Source organism: Neovison vison, chromosome 4 (genome assembly GCF_020171115.1).
Source record: "Neovison vison isolate M4711 chromosome 4, ASM_NN_V1, whole genome shotgun sequence".
Taxonomy (NCBI): Eukaryota; Metazoa; Chordata; class Mammalia; order Carnivora; family Mustelidae; genus Neogale; species Neogale vison.
Window position 1 is genome coordinate 45,048,874 of NC_058094.1, and position 13,035 is coordinate 45,061,908.

Here is a 13,035-nt window from a genome sequence, read left to right on the forward strand (position 1 = left end):
CTGGGATCCATAGAATGCAGCGAGAAGAAGTAGTGGTTATTTCTCAAAATTTGAGCAATCTGTTCCACCTTTAGTGTAGTTTCCCGAGATTTCTGCTCCACTGAGGTCAAAAGCAGGATTTTCTTTCTGGAATCTCTCTAATGTAAGTTTTCTCAATATTTGGTCTTATACCCAAGGTTGCATATTCAGATTCTAGAAGAGAAGTCCAACAATTTGTGGGATCTCTTTTTGTCTTTGTAAGAACAATATGGACCAGCCATGAAAAGGATGAGAACTTACCATTTGTGACAAGGTCACGTTCCCTCATCAGCTGCTGTAGAATCAAAGAATTCACCCTTAATAATCTCACAACCCCCCAGGGCCAACGCCACATGTTGGCTCTGCAGGCCACACTGGATGTCTTGGGCGCAAGTGCCTGGAGGCACCTGAAGTTCAGTGACTACCTTCTCCAAGGTCTGTTAGCACTGGCCCCATGGCATCCTGCGTGGACCACCCCACTGCGCTCCTCCAATGGGGCCAACATTCTCCAGTAGCCACCCAGCTACAGCTGCACAGAGTGAGGTTATACTGCTTTACTGTAGTATAGGAGACTCCGTAGGTTTTGATAGATATCAAGTGATTTGACTAAGTTAAATATATATTAAATATATTTATTTTCTTTCTTATATGTGAGCAAATTATATTTTGAAATACTGTTTTAAAATCTTCCAAAACAGATTTCAACTTCCTTCAGAGAGTTTCCCTCTGTAATTATATTTGCATTTTGCTTAATTGTAGTTTATATTTTAAATCCTTGCCATGGATAATCTTATAGCCACAATCTAAGTGAGTTGATTTCATATGTTCAAAAGCATATACTGAGTGCATATCAGGCACTGGGCTACATGCTGGGGAAACAGGACGGCACATTTCCTGTCTTCATGGAGTTTTCTAATCTAACTGAAGAACAAAGACAATTAAAACAACAATTACATGGAATGTGTTTAGACTACAGTGGGAAATAGCAGTGTTCTTAATGCACACACAAAATTAATAGCCTAGAGGAAGTAACATTACCCTAAGAGTAACAGAAAGCTTAGTAGAGCTTTATAGTTAATTCTGTATATATAAGTGCTATTTAGAAAGGATTGCATCAGGGTAACCCTGAAGAGGTACAAGACTAGATGTTTGACCTTTTATTATCCAGAAAAGTGAAGATGATTGTTGGAAATAGCATCCAGCTTTTCAGAGAGAATTGACATACTGACAATAGGGTAGATAAGGGAATGAGGGAAAAAGGAAAATCAAAAAGACTAAAAAGTTCATATTTAATTTTTTAAAATCATCTGGCAGTAAATTCTAGAGAATGATCCAAATGGAGAGGTTAAAAGATAATGTATGTGACATGGTTTTTATTACTTCAAAAAGCAGTTTATGTGTTTAGTTCTTTTCACCCTAGGAGAAAATTACTAAAGTAATGTGCAACCCAGAGACTAACTTCTAAAACTAGCTCTCATTTACTTAGTATTTAGTGCAGGCAAGTGAAACATATTAGCATATTAGCACAGTAAATATGTCTAAAATCTTTAATTCTTTAGCAGGAAAGGCTGTTTTGAATTAATACACGGTATTTAAAGATGATTTAAAAATTTCTAGAAAACGAAGGTTTTGGTGGTTAGGGGAACACATTACATTCCTCTGGGGTGGCTATTACTTTTGAGAGTTTCCAATTAATGAGACCTATTCAGTGTCATAAAGAATAAATAGACCGCAGATCTCTTAATTCTGACTCAAGAATTTTGCCTTATCCTCATTATTATGCTGATCACAAAGTCTTATATCCTCTGTAGTATGTTCTTTGTCTTTCAAGCTTTTAACTTGTGGGATTCACTTACTTTTTCTCTACCTTGTTTCAGCCTTGCCTTAGGAGGCCTAGAAACAATTGAGACAAGTTATAAAGTTCAGTGGCATTGGAAAGGAAATATGAAAGAATCAGGAACAGTGGAAAACCAGGGCAGAAAAACAGGATAAATCATATTTAAGAATATAAATATGCATAATATTTAATCCTGTGCAGTTGTTAAAATTAGTCTGAATTTTAGCTGTGCATGTTCTAGAGTCAATGAAAGGAGGAAAACATGATCCATTAAAAGGTATTCATGATTTTCTTTTTTTTTTTTAAAGATCGCATAAGAGAGGGTTTACTGGAATACTGTGACCGGAAAGAGAATTATTTCCATGGCTTAAGATAAAAGAACAATATAATAGACTGTGTCCTCAACAACCTTCTGTTTATAATATCATCTAATGTATCAATGTTATAATGCTGAAGTTAAATTTACTATGAATTCATACTGCTCACATTCTATTTCACAAGCTGGCTGGAACCATGGGGGATGTTTAGAAAAGTCAGATTTGTGTTTTCCAAAGTACAATCAATAGAACACTCATTTTATAGGATAATAATAGGTGCTATGTGAATAAAGAGTTCCATGCTAGGGTAAATAAAAAACTAAACACAGTTTTTTTTTACAGTTTTTCTTTAGCACATTTAGAATGTGCTAGTTTTACTATCCAAGAAGAGTTTTAATGTAGTATTTACAACATTTTTTTTTAAAGGTTTATTTATTTATGTTGGGAGCTGGGAGGGGCAGAGGGAGAGAATTTCCAAGCAGACTTCCTACTGAGCAGAAAAGAAGCTGATGCGGTGGTACTCAATCTGAAGACCTGGAGACCAGGACCTGAGCCAAAACCAAGAGTCACATGCTCAATTGACTGAGCCACTCAGGCTCCCCTACAAACATTTTTCACCTCTAAACTATTTTGAGGACATCATCTAGTCAGAATAATGTTGTTGTTGTTTTTTTAAAGATTTTATTTATTTATTTGACAGACAGAGATCACAAGTAGACAGACAGAGGAGGAAGCAGGCTCCCTGCTGAGCAGAGAGCCCAAAGCAGGGCTCAATCCCAGGACCCTGGGATCATGACCTGAGCTGAAGGCAGAGGCTTTAACCCACTGAGTCACCCAGGCACCCCCAGAATAATGTTTTAAGGAATATTGCTTAGAAAAGAAGAATAAAGGGAATACATAGTTTTTAGCTAGCCCTGCATGAAAAATGAAAAAGTTTCTTAAGACACTGAACAGTGGAGTTTAATTTTGGGGCAGGTGTTCTCTCTTGCTGATGAAAGGCAGGTCCAGATGCTTTGTCAACAAGTATCTGACTGGGGGGTTGTCACACCCCAATAAAAACAATCTACAGTATGTACCTGAATCACCGATGATGATTCAAACTTTGCTTTCAAGTGAGCCTGGGTAGTACCTTCAGTTAGGGTCAGATTTTCCTTACTTGGACACAGGACATATGGTTTGGTGTGATTGCAGAGAGTAGCAATAGTTTTAAAGTGAATAATTCAAAGCTATGACACCAGTCACTTATTGTATCCATTAAGAAATAAAATCCAGTAGGGTACTATCAAAGGATCCATTTTTAGCAGTATAACTTTCTTATGGCCTTCTAAGATTGATTTAAAAAGTGTATCTTGGGGAAACTAAGTTTATCTGTTACATAGAATGGTTAAAAATAAGTCAAATATTGGATGACCCCCGCTAAAAATGATGGTGTTTTAGAGAAGTTGCCTTTAATCTTCCTGATAGAAAATAGATAATTTTGGTCTTTTTCCCCTGTTGAAGTTGTGGCAATAAAATTCTAAGAGAGAAGAGGCTGCGCTTTAGATAAAAAACAGCAGTAAGTCAACTTCCTTTCATAAGCACAGGTATTTGCAATCACTTGAATAGAGTATGACAAAATTATTTCTAAGAATAGGTGCTTTTCTTAGTTTGCTGCATTTAAGTGAGTACTTGGAGATAACAAAACCCAATGTGTTATGTTGCTGGCTATTTAATTTACTAATTACATAATAAAGTCTTAACTGTTTTTAGTTATAATTCAATTTACCGTGCATAATCTGTGCTGAAATGAAGAGCACTATTAAATGGTAATACTGGACTAAGTCATCTCCTTAGGTTGACCATTAAAAATTCTGGAATTCCTATACCAACATAGTAGGCTTCAAACTTGGATTTTGAGTTCCTCTTTGCTCAAGGGTTTCATAACTGCCTCCTTAACTACTTTGGTTCTTTTAACTATGAGCAACCTAAATTTGTTATTTATAAATAAAATTTGAAATGACTTTATAAGTTTAGCAACTGTCCTAAAATGAATTACAATAACATAAAAAAGGGGTTCCTGGATGGCTCAGGTGATTAAGCGTCCAACTCTTGATTTCAGCTCAGGTCATGATCTCAGAGTTGTGCTGCTTGTATGGAGCCTGCTTAAGATTTTCTCTCTTCCTCTGTCCCTTCCCCATGTTCTCTCTCATTCTCAAAGAAAAGAAAAAAAAATGCCCAGTAAGATTTCTGGATTCTTCACTTAATATTCTGTAGAACTCTAGAAATCTTTGTTTAGCACCTTAATTCTGACATTTTTACTATTAAGAATAAGTTTTGCAATAAGTTAACTTGTTACAAAGTGAGTATGAAAGCAAGATTTACTGGTGCTTGAACAAAAAATGTAGCCTTGGTTTGGCATTCTCAGATGTTGAAAAATAATCATTTTGAAAAGAGAGTGAACATTCATGTAAAGTTTCATTTATCTTGAGACTCTATGTGCCTACTCTGAGAGAGCATTTGCAGCATAACTAACTTCCTTTGAGGTTTCAAATGAAAGTGAAGAAAGAGGAGTCTAGGAAAACCCAGATTTGTTTTTTTAATTTAATAATTGTTAAAAATTTAAGAAAAAACTTATGCATTAAATACTTTCTAAAAGTTAATCTCTATTGTGTGGAAAACATTTGGATATGTATAATTTATTGAAACCCTACTATGCCTAGAATTGGAAAGTTACGGAAAGAGACCAAAGTGATTCCAAATCAAAATAAGCAGAAGTTAATTTTAATAAAAGAAAAGTTGTTTTGATGATAAAACTGAAGTACTTAAAAAATTCTCCTAAAACTCTAAAGGAAATAGAACCTTTGCAAGAAGGAAGATAGAAAAGCAAGCAAAATGGAAGATGAAAAAGGCACTTTTGAATATACATTTTGTGGTTAAGATTAAGATGGTTAAGATACTTTAAATTTAAATGGCATATTCTTTCAAAGACTTTAACCCACTACCAGTAAACCATTTCAAGTATCTCAGTAACAAGGAAGATAGTTCATTCTATTACCTACATTCACAGGGAAGAAAATTTGCACCCTAGGAGTATCTTTTTGTTACATAGAATAAGCAAGGACAAAACAGAGAGACCTGCCTAACTTGAGTTCTCTCCATATCTCATTTGTTTAGTTTATTTACTTTGTGGGTTTCCCATGTAATTAGATTATAAATAGCTGTATTTTAGTAATGAATTTAAATATCCATATATTTCAAAGGCTAGTCCTCAAGGTTTTTTAAAAGAAGATTTTATTTATTTGCAATAGAGAGAGCGTGTGAGAGAGACAAGCAGGGGTGGAGGGTAGGGGCAGAGGGAGTGGGAGAAGCAGATGCCCTGCTGAGCAACGGGCCTAGCTCTGGCCTTCATCCCAGGTCCCTGGGATCGTGACCTAAGCCTAAGGTAGACGCTTAACTGACTGAACCACCCAGGCACCCTTAGTGCTCAAGATTTAAAGGCAAAATGTTTTCAAATGTCCATGAAATATGTTTTCCTTCCTTGAGAATGAACTGAGACCTAAGACTAGAAGAAATGACAGTAATTACAGCAGTACGTTTGGATTTCATTAATAGAGCCAACCTAGATTGCGTCAGAAGCTTGGGCAAGTCATGGGAACTGTTGCAGAGGAGAATCCCAAACTTTATTTTAAGGGAGTGGAAGAAGTGTTGAAGGGAAAAGCTCCTATAACCCTGAGAAGGGGGTTATTTCTGCTGTGATCCCTGGTAACATTTGAACTAAAAAAAATATTTTATCAGATTGGATAGTTTTCAGTTGTTTTTCTTTTCAATCTTTTCTTTTTATTTACAGTGGATGGAACTGAGGTTCAACACTCTGGCAAAATGCCCACACTGCAAAAAAATGTAAGTTTCCCTACCACTGGAAATGCTACTGGGAGGTACTTGAGAACAGTTTAAAGAGCAGAATTCTCACGTTGGTAGATTTTGATTTGAAGACATACAAGACATGAATACATGTTTAATATATTTATGCTTCCAAAACTAAAAAAAAAAAGTGTCTTTTAACTGATTAATATATTCCATTTTGAAATGAAAATGATTGGGCTTGATTATTACTCTCCAAAGGAAAATCAATTTCTAAGAAGAAATTACTAAAATTATCAGTAACCTGGTGAGGATTTATAAATGTTCTAAGAGGTTATAATCTATGCAAATAATCTAAAATTTATATTTAAAAGATGGGCTGTAATCTAAGAAAAATACCAAATGTTTGCAGGTTTGTAATTAGATAGTTGTTAACTTTTTTCATGTCTTGTCCAGTGAGATTATTCTCTGATAGCAAAGTGTATATAATTATTTGCCTGTCTTAACTATTCAGTATGTTTTTCTCTATTCCCAAGTAGTGTACCTAAGGAAATTAACAAAAGGCAATATAAATATGGGAAAAAATAGAAGATATTTTGATTAAAGATATTTTATGGCAGCTCTGTTGGGGGGTTCCCAGATTACCCCAGGATTCTGTGATTTTCTAGGAGGATTAATCAGAATTCGTATTTATTTGTACTCATAGCTATGATTTATTATACAAAGCAAAATCAGAAAAAAAAAAAAAAAAAAAGGGCACATGGGACAAAGTCTGGAAGGCACCAGGTGCTAGTTTCCAAGAGTCGCCTCCTATAGAGTCACACAGGAGGGCTTAATTCCTCCACCAGGGAATTGTTACAACACAGGTGAAAATTATCTACTGGAGAAGCTCATTAGAGACTGTGACCAAGGTTTTTATTGGAGTTGGTCACAAGGCATCTCCTGCATAGCACGTATCAAATTTCTAAACTCTCAGAAGGAAAGCAGGTATTCAGCATAAATCATATTGTTTGCATGGACAATTTGGGCACAGTGATCCACTCCTATCAGGTAGGTAATTGTGGGAACGTTTTATTTAAGTTCACAGATGCCAGCCAAGGTCAATCCTGAAAGCAGGCCTTTCTAAGGGTAGCTATCCCAGGCCTGCTATCTATTAACTCTTTCTGTACAGTATTTATGTTGATAAAATTTTAATTTAGCGATTATTGTTCTCCACTTATTTGTGTGAATTGTAACTTAGTAAGGAAATTTAACTGCAATGTTTTGACAGTTCAGCTTTTAAAAACTGAAAATATGAGTTCATAGTTTAATTGGTGTGGTCCTTAGTATGATATAAACACCTTACCTATTTTGAGGAAATCCTAAGAATGATCTCTAGGAGAAAGGAATTGAAAAGTATCTGAGTAGAGTATATGTAACAAAATCTCTCCTTTTATCTCTGCTAGATCTAATTCCAACCAAATCTAGCCTTATAAGAGTAACTTATTTACAGCATATTTCTAGCTTCAGAGGAACAGACATTTCCTTTTAATTTATTTGTGAAATTAACCAACTGAATTCTTAACCTTGTTGAATTCAGTACAAGTCTGTATGGAGAAGCTAGGTGGATAACCCCAAATAATATACAGAAAAATAGATACTTGAGAGACACTCCCCCACATAAATATGTGAATATCTATGTGAATGATAAATATTTCTGTGTGTTAGCTATATTTTCACAAAAATGAAAAAAAATAAATGGCAGTTATCTTCATAAGAACATTAAATTGGGATAAAAATTCTATGGAAGGGGGCACCTGCGTGGCTCAGTCCATTAAGCATCTGACTCTCAGTTTCAGCTCAGGTCATGATCTCAGGGGTTGTGAGGTCAAACCCAGTGGGAGGCCCTGCTTAGCACGGAGTGGGCTTGGGCTTCGCTGCCTCTCCCTCTGCCCCTTCCTCTGCATGCATGCACATGCTAGTGTGTGCTCTCTCTCCCTCTCTAAAAAAAAAAAAATCTTAAAAAAAGGGAAAATAAGTAAATAAATAAATAAAAATTCCACGGGAAATAGCAAAAAGTTCCTGTGATTAGTAGATTGTATGCTAAGCACAGTGATGGTTCCTTTCTCTACAGAGATGTATTAGCTGTAATCCTTCCAGCAATCCTGGAATGCAGGAATTACAACCCTCATTTTACAGATGAGGAACTGTTAGAGAGGTTAAGGATTTTGCCTACGTGATTTGCTTGCGTCATTGTTTTAGAACAGTGGCAATGTTTCGCTAATAATAAAGAAGAGTTGAATGTCTAGATAGTCTATAATTGGTTAAAATATCACAAGACAGGGCACCTGGGTGGCTCAGTGGGTTAAAGCCTCTGTCTTCAGCTCAGGTCGTGATCCCAGAGTCCTGGGATCGAGCCCCACGTCAGGCTCTCTGCTCAGCAGGGAACCTGCTTCCCTCCCTTCTTCTCTCTCTGCCTGCCTCTCTGCCTGCTTGTGATTTCTATCTGTCAAATAAATAAATAAAATCTTTAAAAAAAAATCACAAGACAGTGTATTAATGTTAAGAATTTATATCAATTACTTAAGGAACAACTTGCATAGAAATGCACATGGAATAAGTCAGCTTAAAATCATTCTTAAAGGGACTTTTATGGAATTGGAATCACCTCATAGGTGACCCAGTCTCCTGGCCCCGGCTGTTCCCAAGAGGGGATTGTGAGTACCCAAAGGTGGAAATGGAATCACATGCTAAACATGGGAGGGTTCAGGGCATCCGTTACTTATTTGACTAAAGATACTGTTATCACATGAAACTCATGGCTTGTATCTACATTTGTTTTCCCTTTGAAGGTTCTTCTTCATAACAAAATGATGAGTCATCTGTTGAGATAAGAGTCCAAGGAATCTTACTTCTTTTACTTTTAAAAATTTTCTTAATAGGGGCACCTGGGTGGCTCAGTGGGTTAAGCCACTGCCTTCGGCCCAGGTCATGATCCCAGGGTCCTGGGATCGAGCCCTTCGTCGGGCTCTCTGCTCAGTGGGGAGCCTGCTTCCCCCTCTCTCTCTCTGCCTGCCTCTCTGCCTACTTGTGATCTCTGTCTGTCAAATAATTAAAAATAAAAAAAATTAAAAAAAAATTTTCTTAATAGATTTATTTGAGAGAGTGAGACAGAGAATGTGAATGCAGGGGGAGAGGCTGTAAGAGGGGAAGAGAGAATCCTAAGCAGACTTCCCACTGAGCATGGAGCCGGAAGTGGAGCTTGATCCCATGACCCTAAGATCATGAGCTGGAAAGTGAGAGATGCTTAACCCTGTGCCACCCAGAAATTTTATTTCTTTTCTTTTTTTTTTTTTAAACACAAGTATAAAGTATCCTAAAGCTATGTTATGTTAAAGGGGTTACTAAATCATTACTATGAAACCATCCCAAAACATGTGTAGGAAAGCATCCCCCAGTGGATCCAGAGACCAAAAGCATTTTTTTTCCTATCAGTCTTTTTCCATTGGAGCTAAAGGTGAGGTTGCTCTTTCAGTGGGTGGCTTGTGGCCACTGCAGAAGGGGAGTTGTAGTCCTAGTGTTCTGAAGTAGTACTTGGACTGTATTATTATAAAGACCTAAGACTGGTAAAGATGGCAGTTTAATCCATGAGAGTTATTATTGGCTATCATTTCTCTGTATCACTGACGTCCTCCTTTGTGGGTCATCTCCTGACATTTTAAACAATAGTGGGCTCTTACTTTCTCTTATTTTGGTTTTTAGTGCTTTCTTTTATAATTATTTATGAATTGAGTAAGTAGTCCTGTGCTAGGTACTAGGTGCTTAAAATAAAAGGTATAACCTTGTCTTCAGGGAACTGATTCTTGTGGGTATAAGGAAGAGAAGAGTCAACTAGAATAAAGTTTCAAATCCTTTGAAAGAGGTTCACCTATCATTTTCTGCTTTCAAGAGCCTCTAACCCAGATTGGAGGGAAAGGCAACTTGAGAGAAGGCTTCTGGTTGGGAGGTGGCATATGAAGTAAGTTATTAAAGATGAGTGTGAATGATGCAAAAAAAGAATGCAGGATGGTTCCTTGTAGAAGGAGCTATCAGTACTGAGGTACAGTGGAGTCAAAGTGTAGATGTGATGTTAAGGAAACAGAATAGATAGGATTGAATGTGAAGGTATGAGAGAGATTGGGGGTAGAGGATGACTTTACATCTGAGAGGCTATAGAACTATTTACTAAGATAGCATTTAGAAGAACTATGTCTGGCAGACAGATGCTAAACTCAGTTTGAACATATTAGATATAAAGAGACTCTAGGTTTGCTAGATTGACTAGCATCCCTTGAAATTCATATCCCTCCACTCTTCAAACCACCAATCTTGGATAAGTATGGCCACTGCTTCTCCCTTCCTTTACCGAGTAACTGACATCTGAAAAGAATTCTGTATTGGTTATCTCTTTCCAAATGTGTAGCTTTACACAGTGAAACCCTTGCTTGATACTCCATTTTGAAGGGTCTCTGATTAGTTCCCTCTCCCATTCTCCTAAGCAATTATCTCTAGAAATTTACTGTTCCTCTTAAACTCCCAACCTTCTACATAACTCACTCAGCCTCAGCAGACGACTTGCCTTCCCACTCCTGATAGGACTGAGGCTATCCATGAACTCCTTCGTCTTCACGCTGCCTGGCTATCTGCTGCCTGTGTCTTCACGTACTTCATTTTCTCTTCTCAGATGGAGGCAGTTCTCTCCCTTTCCGTGCTTATCCTTCCGTTTGATAATGGCACCCATTCTGTCTTTGGTGAAGTGCAGTTAGCCATCAGCTCCACTAGGGGGTGAGGAATTCGCTTTGACAAAATTCACATCCCAATTGCAGATTCTTTTTTTTTTTTTTTAAGATTTTATTTATTTGTCAGAGGGAGAGAGAGGGAGCACAGGCAGACAGAATGGCAGGCAGAGGCAGAGGGAGAAGCAGGCTCCCTGCTGAGCAAGGAGCCGGATGTGGGACTCCATCCCAGGATGCCGGGATCATGACCTGAGCCGAAGGCAGCTGCTTAACCAACTGAGCCACCCAGGCGTCCCCCAATTGCAGATTCTAATAGATCTGATCATTCCTCTGATTCTGCTTTTCTCTGTAGTATTTGGTTCTGTTGATCATCCCGGTTTTTTCCTTAAAATTTGTTCTTTTCTTGGTTTCTAGGTACCACTTTCTCCTTCTTTCTTTCCACGTCTGAGAACATTCCTTTGATATTTCCTTTGTTGACTTCACTTTCTCTTCCAAGTAGTTAAATATTGCAATTCTTCAGGGTTGCAACTTGACCACACTAGGTCTTGGTTTTCTCATAGTTTCCTCTGTCATATATATGCCATTAAATCTTGACCAATATGCCACTAAATCACCCCAGATCTCTTCAGATATAAATATGCAATCTGTTTTCACTATTTTCCGTATTGTTATTTCAACCTGGGTGTCCATAGGCACTTTGAACCCACATATCCATTTTCCTTACGCTCTGCCAACTAATCTTCCGTGTGTGTGTATGTGTGTGTGTGTGTATGTGTGTGTGTGTGTTAAGATTTTATTTATTTGACAGACCGAGATCACAAGTAGGCAGAGAGGCAGGCAGAGAGAGAGGGGGAGGAAGCAGGCTCCCTGTGAAGCAGAGAGCCCAACTCAGGGCTCAATCCCAGGACCCTGGGATCATGACCCGAGCCGAAGGCAGAGGCTTTAACCCACTGAGCCACCCAGGCGCCCCTCCGAAAGCAATTTAAAGTGGTTTAGGGTTTGTATCATTCTAGGGAGCCTGGGAAAAGCAAATGAAAATTCTCTGTGATGAAGCCACCCCAAACCATTCTTACAAATTTTTTATATTAAGAACTGCCAAAATAAATTCTCAACAAAAATTGCCAACCACATGAGGAAACAAGGTACTATAAGCAGAATCAGCATCAGAAACAAACAGTATAATTAGATTCCCAAGGACTTCAGATATAATTATTAGATACAGAATATGCTGTAGCCATGTGTAAAATATTTTAAAAAAACAGAAATGAGAAAACAGGTAAAACTAGAGACTCTTTGATTCTGGGAAACAAACTGAGGGTTGAGGAAGGAGAGGTCGATGGGCAGATGGGACAACTGGGTGATGGGCATTAAAGAGGGATCATGAAGTGATAAGCACTGGGTGTTATACACAACTGATGAATTATTGAATGCTACATCTGAAACTAATGATGTATGATATGTTGGCTAATTGAATTTAAATTTTAAAAAATGACCAGGCACACACAAGAAACTGTACACAAATTTTCATAGCAACTTTATTCTTAATAGACCCAAACTGGAAATAACCCAAATGTTCTTCCATGAGTGAATGGTTAAACAAACCGTGGTACTTCCATACCTTGAAATACTACCTCTGCAATGAAAGGAATGAGCTATTGACATATGCAACAGCTTGGATGAATGTAGGCTGAGTGAAAAAAAAAAAAAAGTGCCATGAGGTTGCCTACAGTAGGATCCCATTTATGTAACATTTTGAAATGGCGAAATTGTGGAAATAGAGAACATATTAGTGATAATGTGGTGGGTGCAGAGGGTAGGCAGGTGGGAGGGATGTAAGTGTGGTTATAAAAGCATCCTTATAGTGTTGGAACTGTTTTGTATTTGACAGTGCTGATGGATACTTAAAACTACACATATGATAAGATTGTGTAGAATTAAATACACACATACACAAATGAGTATAAGTAAAGCAAGAAATCTGACTATCAGTGGATTGTATCAGTGCCAATATCCTGGTTATAATACTGTACTGTAGAGTTTGCCAGAGGTTACCATTGGAGAAATTGCATAAAAAAAAATATGAGATCTCTCTGTATTATTCATGAGTCTGCAGTTGTCTCAAAATAACACATTTACTTAGCAAAAACAATAACCAGATAGATTTTAAAAGCAACAATAAAACTTACAGAAATTACAATGCAAATACAAAGCAGCAGATGAAGCCGAAAACTGAAGTTGTGGATTAGAAGAGAGATGTAGGTAAATTACC

General features: G+C 37.4%; 1 protein-coding gene and 1 pseudogene across 1 annotated transcript in view; one reads left to right on the plus strand and one right to left on the minus strand.

The window, feature by feature from the left end:
• PIP4P2 (phosphatidylinositol-4,5-bisphosphate 4-phosphatase 2) overlaps nt 1–13,035 on the plus strand; it is a 56,827-nt gene that overhangs the window by 35,156 nt on the left and 8,636 nt on the right. The window contains exon 5 of the mRNA XM_044245338.1: nt 5,999–6,051. Coding sequence (XP_044101273.1) covers nt 5,999–6,051 — 53 coding nt within the window. The remainder of the gene's footprint in view (nt 1–5,998; nt 6,052–13,035) is intronic.
• Nucleotides 37–523, minus strand: LOC122904451 (annotated as a pseudogene).